Source organism: Vanellus vanellus (genome assembly GCF_965231255.1).
Source record: "Vanellus vanellus genome assembly, chromosome: 6".
Taxonomy (NCBI): domain Eukaryota; kingdom Metazoa; phylum Chordata; class Aves; order Charadriiformes; family Charadriidae; genus Vanellus; species Vanellus vanellus.
Genome location: NC_138911.1, coordinates 10,964,408 through 10,980,693, shown reverse-complemented (window position 1 = coordinate 10,980,693; position 16,286 = coordinate 10,964,408). Strand labels below are relative to the sequence as shown.

Here is a 16,286-nt window from a genome sequence, read left to right as displayed (position 1 = left end):
TGGGGTTTTTTGAGGGGGGGGGTTGCTGGTTGGTTTTGTTATTTTTTTTTTTAAAAGAGAATAAACGTGGTATTTTACTCTAGCTCTGCCTAAAGCAAGTTCATTCAGTGAGGTAATTTCTTACTATGCTTGTTATAGTTGTCTTGAAGTTGAAATTTGCAGCTGGGGTACATTTTAAAGCATATTTCTGGTCTCTCCCATAAGGAAATAGCCAAAGAAAAACAGTTGAGCAGAGCACTGTATGGCTGCCCTTTTAATGCTGAAAGAAAGGCGCTGTCCCACTGTTTCTATATCCCTGAAATGCGGCAGGACCACACATCTGGGAGCCAAAATCCTTTATTCTCATCCCAATTCTGTCGCTCTTTGCTGTGTGCTCCTTAGAGAAGCCCGTGCTTCAATTATCCACGTTATATTAGCAGAGAACATCAGTGGTGTGAAATGTATACGCAATAAATATGCCTGAGACCATAACTGTCAATGTGCACAGGTAGATCCATCAGGTGCATCAGCACTGAGGGGTTTCACGTGGTCCTTTGTCCTGTAGGCTTCTTGGGTGGAGACGATGAAGGATGTTGCTGATCGCAGTTGGGTGGTTCTTGTCTCGCAGAGCTTTGGGTACCGCACCTCTTGAAAGGCTGAGCTGTTTCAGAGCAATCTAAATGGCTTTTCTCCGCAGAGCAAGGTGCGAATACCTGGCTCTCCACAGCAGCTAGGCATTGTGCATGTGATGAATCTCGTCTCTGCACAGATATCAGCTTCCTAGCGCTCGTGAGGTGGCCCTTGGAAGTCCTTGGGGAAGTGCTTGACCCGATCTCTGTCCCCAGAAGACAAAAAGCTCCTGTGTCACACCCCTGAGGAGGAGGCAGGTGCCCTTGTGTTACAGCAAGCTGCTTTTCCTTCAGACCTTGTAACGCTGTTTAAATTATTGATATCGCCCAAGGAGGAGGACACGGGGAAGCAGTCACTTATTCCCACAACTGAGAGAACAAAGGGAGCGTGTAATTGCTTGTGTTTCCAGCCCTGCCGGGCTGTGAGATTTGCTGCTTGCTTATTATGGAATTTGATTTCACCAGTGGTGTGACCGCAGGGTAGTTACTGCAAACTTAGAGTTGCACAGGGAAAAGTAAGGTAGGCGAGTTTGCTCCTGAAAAAAAGTAGTGACTGTGATACCCCCCGTGTTTCCCTCCGTCTCGTGCACTGGGAAGGGCTTCACAGCTGACTGTCCCTGCCGGGGTGCAGCTGGATTTGCACTCTCGTCCGCAGAGCGTGGGGCAGTGCACGGCAGCGGTGTGACCCCGGCAGTCGTGAGCCATCGGAGAGTCCCCAGCAGGTCAGCAAGCAGGAGCTGTGTCCCTCCTCCAAGCGCCAGGAGGGAGGTGGGTGTGGGGTGGCAGCCTGGGCAGTTCGGGAGCAGGGGAAGGGCCTGGAATGGCATCTGCTGCCCAGGAACTTGTCCTGCGAAAAGGAGGGCAGGACCCAGGTGTGCTCCACTGGCCCCTCTGAGCTTGCAGCTTCACCAAGCGCCAAGGACTGGGTGCTTCTAAAATTGAGACCGCTGACAAAAATCAGAATTTCTACCTCAAATGACTTGGACTTGCTTTCACTGCTTTACCACCTGGGATGAACGTGTTTCGTGGATCCTGATTTTAAATTTGGGCTTGGGACAGAAGTCCTACTTCCGGACTGGGATCCAGGACAAGGCAAAGAAGAAACATTTACACCGGGAGAATGGGAAGAGATTTTAATCTGAATACAACTTGCACACAGAAAGCCAACTGTTACCTCTCGGATACAAAGAAAAATGGCACTGTTAGCTTTAAATAATGTACATTTCCAAGATGTTGCCCAGCTGTTAATCATTAACCCTGTAGCAGGTTGAAGCATAGAGACAGATGTTCCAAAAGCAGTTCTATTTTCTGAAATAAAGCGAATGAAGCTATGAATTAGACAAATTAAGAAGAAATTCAAATATTTACACCCAGTTGAAACAAGATGCTGGAAAAACAGGCATGATAAAATTGCTGCAATTAAATGTAATTTAATTTATAATTCTGAAAGCATGCTTCTTCCAAAGGCAGCCTTTGAGTTTTCCTTATGGAGTGCATTGTTGTGATGTATGGATTTTCCTGACTTATTATGGCATTTTAATCAACAGTTCAACGATGTGATAATATTCCTAAAGCAGAAAAATAAGTGACGTTTGTTTAGACATAATTAATGAAATATTTATGTTGCATGAGGCTGTGTGATAAAGCCTTGTTCTCTTAGTCCATTTGCTTCTGATTACATTTGTGATTTTTTTATATGACCAGACATTCTGACGCCAACTATTTTACACTGAGCAGATGTCATGTAGTAAAAATGGGTGCCAGATGCTACAAGCCACATAAGGATAATTTGTTTAAGAGCTGGCTCAGACTTTTTGCATTCAATTACACTCTATAGTGAGCCTTATACAATCATTTGGGTAATATGGCTAACTTCAGATATACATTTTAATGAATGTTGAGAGCCTTCAGAACAGCATGCTACATGCAGGGTGCTCAAGGAATTAATTTATCTGTATGTAATACCTGAAAAAAATCAAATCTACCCAGACAGAATTTTTGACAGGGATCAGAAATTTAATTAATGCCATCAGCCAAATTTCCAAATTGCTCTAGGTGCTGCTGATTAGAACTCAGGGCAGGTGCAAAGCATCTGTATAAGTTAAAGAACAGTGTTTTTTGCTTCACTGACTATTTTTTTCCCTGCATTTTAGGATGTGAATACCTATCTGTCAGAAAACAAGATACCGAATATTCGACTTCTGACGATGATGAATTTGAATCCAAGCCTTCATTAACACACAAGGTAAGCTTGACTTCGAAACAGAAAGGTATTTCCTCAGTTGCACTGTATTTAAGATTTATGATATGATTTTGATCCAAAACACGCTGCAATTTCTCAAAGTGGGCACGGGAACGCTTTATCAGTGGAAGTTACGTGTCATGGAGAGAAAAATACATTAAAACTCTTTAAGACAGATGAAAATCAAAATTTCTGTTTCCCCTTTGGATCTTTAATTCCCCCAGGTTACACCAACATTGACAGAGAAGGTCTTAATATGACAAGCAGCCATGTTTCGCTGAAACCACTTTGAAGCTGCATTCTTAAGTGGCCTTAATATGTAGCCCAACAAGCAAACCATTGAAAAAATTAAACCAAACAGATGCAGATTTCCCTTGGGGAAATACAACTTCATTTGAGAGGCGCTGCAGGCAGATTGCATGGAAAACACTGTGTTTATCCTAATCGGAACAACTGCGTGAGCCACGAAGTCAGACCCAGACCTTATATGGCGAAAGAGCCTGCTGCACTCCGGGATCTCCGAGCCCTAACTCGGTTCCTGTGGCTGGCAGGAGCGGTGGGGTTAAAGCACGAGTGAACTCTTGATACCCAGCTCTGATTTGAAGGAACAGAGCTTTTATTGCCTGCATAGCTCATCAGAAATGTGTTTACCTCTTTCCTGTGGAGGGAATATCAGTAAGTGGAATTAATAGTACGAGGCGGCCTTTTGATTTGTTACCTTGGAGGGGGAGGGAGGAAAGGAAGGCAAAGCAAGACGCCGTCTAGTATGCTGGAAAACACAGCTGAGCTGAAAGCTAAGGGGGGCTTTGAATGGAAACCCAGTTGCACAGCTCTAGAGGAACCAAAGTGCCACGAGGCAGAAGCGCAGCAACGTGTGGTGGCACATCCCACCGGTGGCTCTGTGTCGGATGCGCCGAGATGTCAGAATTCACCATTCATCTTTCCTGTTACAGGAACGATAACGTTATGGTGAATTACATAAAGTTTAAACAAAAGAGAGAAACGAAAGGAGACATGGGAGAAAACTGAATAGGAGCAACTCCCACCGGACCAGGCAGCGGCAGGGATGGGCAGGACCAGGCGGTGGGGAAGGCAGCGCTGCCGGGGCCGCTGCCAGGACCAGGGTGAACGAGCAGCTGCGTTAGCAGTGACTCGGTTTTGATGCACGTTCCCCACTCAGCTTGTTTCTTTCGACTGCCTCCTAGCACCTCTTCTCACGCCAGCTCTGGCTGCTATGTTGCCAGTACCGCCATTTGGCAAAACTCAGTGGGAAAAATTTTAGCGGCTTCCTGGCTTGTTAGTTTATTAATCGCCTTGTCTGCAGTGCTCATGCATTCTGCCTCCTCCAAAATGGGAAAACCACAGCCTTAAGGCACTTCTAGATAGCTTGGGTCAAGGGCAAGCCGGAGCACATAGAGATGATGCCCTCGGCCATCCCTGCAGCACGTGCTGCCCCGCGTCCCCGGCAGCAGCGACGGGTGCCCCAGGGAAAGACAAAAAACCTCTGTAATGTGGTAGAGAAATGGCATTGGGGGAGGTTTCGTAGGGCTTCAGGTAGTGTCCTGTGATAGCTGTGTCTTTCAGATGTGTCCCTCTTACAGTGTTAAAAGCGATCCAAAGTGAATTTTACTACTTAGCAGCTACAGCAAGTGGGTTGAATTTCCTTAAACTGGTGCTTCCCACCGCCTGTGCACGGCTTCTTCCCCGGTGAAGGTGATGTCTGCAGAAGCCATGTATAGAGGAATGTTGTATATAGTCAACTTTGTGATTTTTTCATTGGTAGACACAGTTTGCGGTCACTTAGGGTTGCAAAAAGAGCTTGTAATGATTTAAAGTCAGTGTAGGCAAATGCACGACCATATTGCTACATGAATATTTTCATTTCAGTTAGGTTGCCCTAAGCACCCTGCAGTAGCTCACCTCGCTTTTGAGCAGGGGAGTCGGGTTAGGCTATCTCCAGAGCTCTCTCCAAACCTCAATGGCTCTGTGATTCTGGGGAAGGTTTGAGGAAACCTGTAATGGCATACTTATGCTTTGATTGCCTGTTTTTTCTCTCTCTCTTTTGTAGGCACAAAGGACTCTCAGAAGGAGAAGGAAGCTGGAGAAGGAGACAAAGCAATTGATTAAACAAGAGGAGCTGAAGAGGCTTCACAAAGCACAGGTGAAAACGTAGCTCACAGGTGTCCCATCTGTCTCCCAAGAGTGACAAGCGAGGATGTGGGCTCCACACCTCCCCACGCTCCTCACTGCAGCTCACTGCCTTCTGTGTGGAAATCCCCCCAAACCATCAGGAGCAGGAAGATGTATGTGGTGGGGCCTTGCATCTCTATATCTGACAAATCCACGTGTGCCCCTGGAGATGATCATAATTTTGTAATTGTATATGAGGAACAAGAGGGAATAGTGACCGGCAATAAGAGAAGAATACACTTAAGAGGGAAAGAGCTAGAAAGGGAGAAATAATATCAGCCCCTGAGAATGTAAGAAACTCAGCTATTACCCTTATCTACTACAGGAGGGTGTGAATATAATGTGATGCTTTTTGTTTTCTCTCTGCCACAGCAGTGAAAATCAACCGTTTTCTTTCTTAATTATGCAAAGTCACGTCACTTTATACAGGCCCTGCTCCTCGGAAAATGCTGGAAAAGCTCTGGACGCTGCTAATGTTTTATTATTTCCAATTGCAGTTCAAAGATTTGGGGATGCCCTTCTGCATGACTTGATCTCAAACTGTGTTCTCTCTGGTGTCAGAATTTTCAGGTTTATCTGTTTCACTTACAACACATAATATCTATATGCATATATATATATGCACCCCCCCACACCCCTTGATAGTTTATGTGGCCATCAGCGCTTTTTGTGTGCATCTGTACTGTATCTTAGGGCAGAGAAATTTGAGCTAGATTTAATCTCATTAATTCGCGTTGTAATGGTAGTCAAGAGCTGGTAGTGGGGAGAGCAGGCTTTTTACAGGCAGAGCTCTCCATCATCTTCTGTTGTATTAGTATAGCAGGTGGATAGTTTTGCTATTCCTGTACCAATATTAAATTAAAAAACAAAATTAATAAGTTGTTTTTCAGATGTGAATCTGAAATCTCTGTTTTTATAGACATCACTGCTTTTTGCAAAATGTATTGCTGAAAAGGAGAGAAATTTTGTGTTTGAACCAGACAGTGGATTTTAGAAAATGCTAGTATCTAGCCATTACTATAAAGTCCATGACAGAATAAAGCCCATAGGAAAGAAAAATAGCGTCGAGGTTTCAGCTGGGATGGAGTTAACTTTTTTGCTTAGCAGCGGGCATAATGCTGTGGTTTGGATTTGGGATGGGAGTAGTGTGATAGCACACTGGTGTTTTTAGCTGTTGCTAAGTGGTCAAGGCTTTTTCTGCTCCTCACCCCACCCCACCAGCAAGTAGGCTGGGACGGCACGAGAAGACACAGCCAGGACAGCTGACCCCAACTGACCAAAGGGATATTCCATACCATGTGATGTCATGCTCAGTATATAAAGCTGGGGGAAGGAGAAGGAAGTGGGAGAGTTATGGTGTTTTGTCTTCCCAAGTAACCGTTATGCCTGATGGCGCTCTGTTTTTTCTGGAGATTGCAGAACACCTGTCTGCCGATGGGAAGCAGTGAATGAATTCCTTGGTTTGCTTTGCTTGCGTGCACACCTTTTGCTCTACCTATGAAACTGCCTTTATCTCAACGCATGATTTTTTTCTCACTTTTATTCTTCCAATTCTCTCCCCCCATCCAAGCAAGCAAGTGGCTGCATGGTTCTAGCTGCCAGCTGGGGTTAAACCATGACAAACATTATCTTATTTAATCCAAAGTAAGAACAGCTATGTTGTAGTTTTTAATCTGAGAATTGTAGATTATCTCAAGTTAAAATTAGATGCATATGCCACATCTCTTATTTTATTGCTCTGTGGAAACAATCAAGCCTAAACTTTTCAAACCATCTTTCATGTTTGTTAGGCTGTTGCTGAGGGCTTGGCTTGGTGTTCCCTAACAGAGCCTGAAATGGGAACTGCTGAGCATCTCTCTCTGACAATTTAACCTTTTAAGGTGTTTCATGCCTGTTATCCACATGGCACCTCTGAAAATCTTATTTAAAAGGGGATGGATCAGTGAATGTGGAAGTCCTTCCTGAAGTGCCACTGAATTATCACTTCTTAGTTATTAGACCCTTTCCTCCCTATGTCAAAGGCTTGTGAAACATGAAAGCAAAACAAACAACAAAACCCCATGGACAACAAAATAGCTAGCAAAGCTTTCTAGCTGTAAACTTTTGATATTTATGAGAGCTTTATTCATGTAGCATCTCCAAAGTTGTGCCTCTGAATGTGTAAGGTATTGACTTTTCACACCTTGTGAGACACAGAAACTTTATGATCTGTTTTACAATGGGAGAGCTAAAGTTCAGAAAAACTGAGGTTCTTTTAGTACCTACAATACTTACTGACATAAAAATGTGGATAGATACCTAGTGGAATTATTAAATTGTTTAGGCGCCTAATATGCTCAATGAGTTTGCAAATTGTATGACTCCTCCGAGTCCTTTTCAAGCTGTTTCTCTAACCACTGAGACTGTCTTCTGTCTCTGAATTTTTAAGCTATGTCTGTAGCTTTTATTTCATGACGATTTTGCAGGCAATCCAGCGCCAACTAGAAGAATTGGAGGAAAGACAAAGAGCACTGGAGATTTTTGGTGTCAAACTGGAGAGAGAACTACGAGGAGAATCAGGTAAATGAGGCAGTGTGTGTTTGTTTGTTTGGTGGTTGTTTTTTAACCTTTTTAAAAGCAGAGGCCTTTTTAATGATTGCCATAGAAATAGAGTTCTGTGCAAAATCTGAAATGAAAGAGTAACTGGACGGACAAAAAGAATTGTTTACCCTTTCCCTCAAACTCTGTTAGCTCAAGCACCTTTACACTGAGTGCTGTAAACTTCTGTTGGCTATCACAGATGTGGAATTATTTGCCTTGCTATTGAACCCGAATCTACTTCTCCCCCCCCACCACCACCTTTTTTTTTAAAATCCCATCCTGAGCTTAATTTCGCCTTCTGGAGGGAACCAGTGAGATTTCCCGGAGCTGTATCTCAGTTACCGAGCCAGCAGCAGCCCATCCCTAGTAACAGAGAGAGTCCTTAATGACTTCTCCCAGAGTGTGAAATGCCATTAATACGATTAGAGCTGGTGGCCATGCTATAGCAACAGCAGCATGCAGGCACACAGACCTGAACCATGCAGCCTTTCCCCCAGTGGGTAGAAGATAACAGGGACATTGTCCTGGCCCCGGTCGGAGGCAAGGTTTTCACTCGCCTGAACCAACAGTCCCGAGCAGCCAGGCCTGCGGCGGCCTCCCGCCGGCCCAGCCTTAAGAACGCTCCCCGGCGCTCATGGGGTGAACCTGGGGAGACCTCTTGCAGAGGGGATGGGACATCTGGGGCCTCCTGCCAGGCTCAAAATGGGGATGGGAGTGTGAACGATGCGTGTAAAGGACTTCAGAGGGGGCTGCGGTTCTGCGCTGAAGGGATTCTGGGGAGCCGACAGCCCGATTGCAACTGTGTCTTTATTTACCTCTGTTTTAGAAAGCTGAGCCTCGTGCTTTCATGACAGGCAGTTGCACAACACTGAAAACCTAGCTATATTTTGGCACCCGATCTTGTTGTTGTCTGAGCTAGGCAACCCAGCACAATCTCCACATGCCAGGTTTTTTAATGCCGTATTTCTTAGCAGTTATCGCCCCCATTCTAACGCTGAACTAATCAGTTCAGCAAGAAGGCATTTGTCCAGCCTTTTATATTTATTAACGTATTTCCTATCATTGATAGTGCCAACCTATTTCAAATGTTATTTAAAAGTCTAGCATCTTTTTTTATTTTTCTTAAATGAAAATATAACCATTTATCAAATGGCACCCACCTTACCACCTGTGAGAAAGTCTGCTAAAAAGACTTGGATTTGGAGTGTTAGCTTTTTTCTTTACTGCTGATTTGTATATGTCATATGTTTTTTGGAAAGGTCAGAAATATAGAGGGACAAGAGGCTTGTAGCTCTTGGGATAGGCACCGAGTACTGGGATAAATGGCCTAAAGCCACCTCTTGTTCTTGCTGTTTTGACAATCACATTTCCTAAAGAAGGCTGTCTGCCAAGAGATTGATGCTTCTCATTCTCTCCCCATCCTTAGTAATTGGATTGCCCTCATTAAGGTGAAAGTACTATTTTTTCTCCCTGTTGATTGTTTGTGTGTAGGTGGCCAGTTACAAATAGGGCAGATACTGAAATGTAGGATGTTACTTTCTCTCAATAACTCTTCTGGTGCAAAAGCATGAAGCTGTAAGTTTCCCAAACAAAATGTGAGTGCTTTGTTGCTTGTAATAACATACGTGTAATGATGCAGGAATCGGTGAGTTTAATATTCCGTTCAACCTTCTTAAAAATAATGAACATTATTGTTTAATGACTAACCAGTGTTTATTAGGTTAAGTTGTATTTAAGGAGGTCTGTGCTTATGCAATTCAAGTGATTTAATAGGTATTATTAAGGTAATTAGAAAACAATCACAGTTCAGCAATAATATTGAGCTGCAAAGGTTGTGAATAACCAAATTTAGAGACAGGCCTGCAAACACTAGTCTTCAGTGACATTTACGCAACTCTCCTCTAATAATTCTGTAAGCCCAGGATGAATGGCCTCTTTGTTAGGGGGAGTTATTCATTAGCTCCTCAACTGAATTAGAAGAGAACATGCGTGGGTGCGAAACAACTGCCATGAAGACTGATGAGCAAAACGAGGCTTTGATGATCTTCTAATTGTAGTGACAACAATTCATGCGTTAAAAAAAAAAAAAAAACAGTATCAGTCCTATGAATAATTTTTCATGCCCGTTATTTACTTTATTCTGGTTTGAAATACCAGATAATAAATCATTGGTGTACCGTCGCTTTGTTTTCCACTGACATTTGTGGAGGCTTATGGAGATCTCCTGCCTACAAGAAAATACAGAAATAAAAATCTCGAAACACGTTTTCCACTGAAATTAGCATAACCGATCAGTTGACTAAACAAATGATGAAGAATGATGGTAAACAGGCAAATCTGTGTTGAGAGAACGTTAAGAAATGTCTCCGTGTTTTGGAAGGTGAACAAATATCTGCACGTGTCGCAGCTAGTTTTTGATTTCATAAGGAGCATATCCAAGGTTTCTCAGAACTTTCAACAGAGTCAAAAGAGATCACTTGAAAACCTGTAGGAATAAGGAATATGAGGCTTAGCTGTTCCTAAAAAAGCATAAACTGGCCGAGCCCCCTTTACTGTGTGACTGCTGTATGGAGGGACAGCGTAGCATCGCTCTGGAGAACAGAAGGGTGAGCTTTTGAGAACAATATTCAGCAAATACTCCTCTACAGCCTGTCGTTGCTTCAAAAGCGATGAATATAGAGATAACTACGATGTAATTAGAAGAATATCGGACTTTCAAACAGGATCTGGGTTAAAGGAGACTCGGGTAAACCAGGAGGAAATTTTGCTTTAGCGATGCTGTAAGAAAAAGCCAGTGTGGCTCACAAAACAAACTCTCAAATTGTTTTCCCTCCAACCTGTAAAAAGATCTGTCGTACTGCGTTATGCAAAAGACTTCATTGGCTTGTTCTGCCCTTGGAAGGCATAAAGCACCGCATCAGACTTAAATAACTATTAACATTATTTTTAACAAATATTTGAAAAGCTCAGGGGAAAAAATGCCCCTGGCGACACCTGGGGGGCGTTCTGTGGGATAGAAAAGGAAGAAAAACAAGGACTTTATTTTTTCTTATCTTTATTTCAGCTTGCGCTGAGGAGTTTGCTAAAATGGGTGGCATTTTTGAGAAGTGCGTAACTTTTGCTTACCTCGATCAACCTATGATACACAATCTTATATTACAGATATAGAGACTTTAAAGTTTAAAGACAAAATGTTAAAAAGAAAAAAATTGCCTTATCAAGAAGACAACAAACAGTGACTAGCAACCCTCTGTGTGTGTGTAGGACATACACATACCTGCAATTGCCATGATTTTAATGACAGTAAGATCAAATTTTGATGGTAACTTCTGCTGGTGGCATATGAAGACATAAAGTTTCAAATAATAATGCTGCATCCCTGCATTGGACCTGTGAGAAGTTACCATTAACACATCCCAGCGAGAACTGCTCCAGCAGTCACTCTGACAAGACTTTTTTTTTTTTTTTTATTACCACTTGCTGACCTGGAAGAATCCACAGGAAACATCCGTTACTGCTAAGTTTTAATGCAATTGGGTAGAAATTGGATCAAGTATTTCTTTGCCCTCTCCTGCTGCTTTATCTTCCCTTTCACAGTAACTTCAGATTGGGGTCAAACCCTGACGAGAAATCACAGAACTGCACCCAAGCCAGCATGACTCCTGTCCTCAGTGTGGGGGCCCACGTACTTCCTCCGATGCTGGCAGGAGGTGACCTGAGCTCTCTGGGATGACAGTGCCTGGTGAAGGCATGCAAATAGACTGGGGATCCCCAACATCCAACAATTTCCCTCCTGCCCAGGAAGATTGCTAAAGGGCTGCATGGGGTGAGATCGTTACTGCCTGAAGGAGATTGCCTTTAAACTGCTGATCTTGAGTGGACTCAAATCCTGGCTTTGACCTTAAAGTGAGGGGCAGCTGAAGCAGCAGAAGCAAGAGGGTAATTCCTGGGGCTGAGAACAAAGCACATGGCAAAATGACAATAGAAAGGCACCCAAAATGCTGCTGAACTGGCAAGGACTCTGGCTATCTCTCCACTTGGTAACTTAGTTTAATGATACTCTTGTAATTGTCATCTCTGGAGCTTGAGCCTGAGCCCTTTGGATTTAAATTTCAGCGTGCTCAGTCATCTGAAATAAAGGTGCGGTGCCCTTAAAGCAGGAGAAATCACATAAGCCTTCATCCACAGACAGCAGCCAGGCTGGTTTATGGGGATGTTATGCTTGACTATCTAGCAGCGTGACACAAGGACTTGAGGAGGAGAGCGCTGCATTTCCCCGCCTGCCTGCGGTACCTCCTTTTGCTTTGTCCCAGGTCCGGCTGTTCCTGCCTCCAACACGCAGCGGCAGCGCGGTGGGGTGTGCAACTACCACATGCTGAGGCAGAAGCACGGGCTGGCTCTTGGTTTTATGCTTCTGAAGGGGTCAGCGTGTCACCTAAATTATTGCCTCAACCTGGAGCAGCGTAGGATATTTGCTTCCTACAAATGGTCACTATTTTGTGGCAACGGAGGGCGGATGGGCAGAGCAGCCGCTGTGGGAGGTGTGTTTGCAGTGCCATTGCTGCTGCTGTAATTCTGCATCAAAGGGTGGTGGGGCGGTTGTGTTTTGTGAAGAAAATGAATGGAAAACGTGAAGTGATAAGTCTGTTAAAAAGGACAGCAAGGAAAAGAAATACGTATGTATTCTATTCTGACTTGGCACTCGAAAACACCCAGGGGTTCTTCATTGCCAAAGATTTTTGCACAGATGGCATTTTAGGGGCAGTAAAGGCCCTCACCTGGGGAAAGAGAAAGCCGACCTCCTCCTCCTCAGCAAGGCAGAGTCAAGCTGTGAGCTCTTTGGGAGAGAGACCATCTCATGTTTTGTGCTTGTATAGTGCCTACCAGCCCAAAGTGTTAAAAAAACCACCCAGTAATAATAATTTGTCCTATCCCATGGCCTTTCCTGTCATTCAAACCAGATGCAGATTTAGAGGCCAGTTGACAAATGAATGGAAATTTGTCAGGGATTTGATTGAGTGTCTGATGCCCACTGGAAGCAGGGACTCACTTGATACTTGCCAGCACGTGCATCCTGATGTCTGATTGTGTTAATGGAATATCCATTTATACATATACTTCAGCTGCTGGAGTCCAGTATCAACAGAGAAACTATGTCATCAAAGGCAGAACTAAGAAAAAGAAAATGTGACCATTGAAAAAAGAAAGTCTATGTGATTTTTTTGAAAGAAAAAAAACTTGACTTCCAAAACAAGTGTCTTTAAATCTAATGCACCTTTAAATGTAATAAACTACAAGATTCAACCAAACGTGGACAAGAATGTTATACCTGTTATACTCGGACATTAGTGATGTAAGTTACATACAGCAAAAAAAAAATCTACATTTGGACTCACCTGGCTTACAAATGAGGACTATTTAAAGTGAACTGAAATGGTAAGAGCATTGGAAGGCAAGCAGGTAAAGCACACAACTTTCCTATTTTAAACAGATTCAGGCACAAAGGATGAAACTCAGATGCTACATGAATGGTTTGAGCTGGTCCTGGAGAAGAATAAATTAATGCGTTATGAGTCTGAGCTCCTGATTATGTAAGTAAGGACAAGCATTGGTACTAAAGATGGGGAGGGGAAAAGTGTACTCACGTTACACCTGAACACCTTGCTGCATGCTGCCGTTTGAGACTGTCGTGGAATAGACATACCCAGAACAGCTACAATCTGTTTTCAGCGCAGATTTTCAGTTGAACCCTCCTCATCTTTCCTTCTCACAGTGGTTTAATTATTTCAATCATATACAATACTCTAAATCAGTATAGCATACAGATGCTCTGCCTTTATATAATGTGGGTCTAATGAACGCTGGGGCACTTTCACCTGTGGAAGAAAAATAGTTGTGCAAGTTTATCACAGGTTTTATTGTGCATAGGAGAAAAGATCTAGGAATTCAGTACAGCGATGAAACAAGCAGATATACCAAGCAAATAAAAAACATCTCAGATGCCACTGTTTGTGGTTGATGGAAACAATATTGGCTGTAGCTCCCTCACCTCACCTCATTGGAAATGCACTCAACAGTTAGGCGGAGGTGACTCTCAGCTATTTTCTCCACTATTTCTGGGCAGTGTGGGAAGGCGATGAGAGCTGCAGCACTCATTACTCACCCTGGGATTTCATACCAGTGTAGGCCGCTCGTTGCCATTTATCGCTTCCATGTCAGTCACTCAGCCCCTCCCGCTGTGCGCGGACCTGCAGCCCAGCCACTAGCCCTGTCTGCACCCCAATTTCTCCCCAGCCGTGCTGATGCTGCCAGGAGCCAAACCTTTTCTTTCCCTTCCGATTGTCACTGGGCGTTGCGGTAGCAATCCTTCCTGCTCTCGCTGTCTGCAAAGCAGTTTAAAAAGCAAAAGCAGGCTGCTTTGATCACTGCAGGACACAAAATGTTGTCTGGATGTGTTCACACGTGTTAATTCCCTTGCCTCAGGATCCATTCCTGTGCAGAGGGCCTGGCAGGGTCCTTCATGTGTGGGAGCATTCAGTCCTATCCAGCATCACATCGGGGGTACCACCAACAAACCACAACTGGTTAAAGCCTTAAGGGTCGCAATGTATGAGGGAGCTTAATCTGACACGTAATGCAAAGGGTGGTAGTGGTACTTCTGGCATTGCTGTGGCAATGTAGGCACAGGCAAAGCTTTTAACCTTGACTGCCAATGAGGAGAAAATACCGGATAACAGAACACAGAATTTCTTGGTTGAAATAATAGTAACATATATATCTTTATTGAAAAATGGTTATTCTTTAACATACTTTTTATTGTACCTAGAGCTCAAGAGCTAGAATTGGAGGACCACCAAAGCAGGTTGGAACAAAAGCTGAGAGAGAAAATGGCCATTGATGGTAAGTCAAAGGGGAGAGTATGCTCCAGCCCACAGCGATAGCCCGTGCCCACACGAGTCGCTGCTGGCTCCAAAAAGGACCAGCGTGGCTGAGGCTCTTCCTCCTGCGCTCTTCTGCGAGTGCAGCTCAGCCAGCAAAATGCGACTTGTGAGATCTTCTCATCTGACTTCTAGTGACGACAGCTAAGCTAACCGGCCCAGTTTTACACTGAACTGCATCAGAAGCACTCGCACCTGTAGTTCCACTAATGGTGCTGTGCAGACAGCAACGTCCAGCTAACATGCGATGATGGGCAGCAAAGGAAAGTAATTTCTTTAACCACCCAAACACAGAAGATGTTATCTGCTTTTATGTTAACTGTAGCATTATTGGTTACTGCAGTATTTTGGAACTGCTGTTAGGTACTTAGAATTACAGTTTGTGCTTGTCCTTTCACTTGGTATTAGAAAGCAGATCATGGGAAGGAGGAATGCAGGGACAAGGGGGGGTTACATAGCACTGAATACCCCAAAATATCCTGTGGTATTCAAAGCATGTGGATTGTAAGTGATGGCCAATTTCAATACGTTTTTTCTGAAAAAACACTTTCCCTTTTCTTACAGGTACTACGTTTCATGGTTGGGCTTTTTGCCTTGTATAAACTAAATTTAAACTCCAGCTTAAATGTTTTTATAAATAAGTAGTGCAATCTTCCTACCCCTTCCAATCTAAGTTTTGCTAAAAGATCTCCTCTAGACATTGGGAGCCTTAATGGTCAACCTTAAATGGCCCAAATGCAGGATAAATTTTCCCTGAACTGTAACATGAAAAATATTAACTGGTTTGACTTCATTTGTCATTCATTATAACATTAATTCAACCTGTACACCAACAGTTACAATGCAAAACATAACAAGAGTGATCTGGATTTTAACCTCTTGTTTTGTCATCTTTTAGACAGCCTTAAAGATGAGACGGATCTGAATGAGGAGGATGAAATTTTTACTGAGATGATGAAAGTGGTTGAAGAAAGAGACAAACTCGTGACTACCTTAGAGGAGCAGAGAGTGAAGGAAAAAGCAGAAGACCAGCACTTTGAAAGCATTATATTATCCAGAGGCTATCAGCTGAACAGGATTTAAACAGCCACATGCAAATAGACATGATTTCAGCAATATTTGTAATCATCTTCTGAAAAATGAAGGAATTCAAATTTAGTATCAGTTTATTTGGGAGACATGTCGTTTTGTTATCAAAAGCTCTTAAGCAGTTCTTTTGCTCATACTGGAGTGAGTCATTTCACTATCAGCTTAAAGGATCACCGAAATACAGAATAGGACTGAATTTACCTGTCTGATGGGCATCAGGGTCTGTGAAAGAGAAATCAGAGCTCTGTTGTTTTCTTGGAATTTTATTTTAATGGTGAGAATAGAGTTCCTGAGAAACATGATGACATCATTTAGTATTTTTGAGACTGCATTGCTTCCATCTGTTTGTCTGAATCTGTATGTGGTTTTGTTGATATTTTGGCACAGCCAACCCATGGTGAACTATTTAAAGGTCAGAAAGCAAGCATCTCTTATAAAAATAAGGTTAATTTTTATTTCTGGTGGAGGAAGGGTCGTTTGACTAATAACTACATACAAGCACTCATTACAACTACTGTAAATGCAATGTCAGAAACTGATTTTCCAGGTATTTTTATGTTTTAATGCACTGTGTGTTTTTGAACAAGAAGTTAAAGCCATATTAAATCCCTACATTTTGTACAATGATAAGGGGTTATC

At 43.2% G+C, this 16,286-nt stretch overlaps 1 protein-coding gene across 1 annotated transcript in view; it reads left to right on the top strand.

The window, feature by feature from the left end:
- MICAL2 (microtubule associated monooxygenase, calponin and LIM domain containing 2) overlaps positions 1-15,710 on the top strand; it is a 133,798-nt gene extending 118,088 nt beyond the window's left edge. Inside the window, exons 31-36 of the mRNA XM_082484785.1 lie at positions 2,762-2,853; positions 4,919-5,011; positions 7,506-7,599; positions 13,112-13,211; positions 14,447-14,520; positions 15,457-15,710. Of these exons, the coding sequence (XP_082340911.1) occupies positions 2,762-2,853; positions 4,919-5,011; positions 7,506-7,599; positions 13,112-13,211; positions 14,447-14,520; positions 15,457-15,641 (638 nt within the window). The 3' untranslated portion in view covers positions 15,642-15,710. The remainder of the gene's footprint in view (positions 1-2,761; positions 2,854-4,918; positions 5,012-7,505; positions 7,600-13,111; positions 13,212-14,446; positions 14,521-15,456) is intronic.
- The last annotated feature ends 576 nt before the right edge of the window (positions 15,711-16,286 follow it).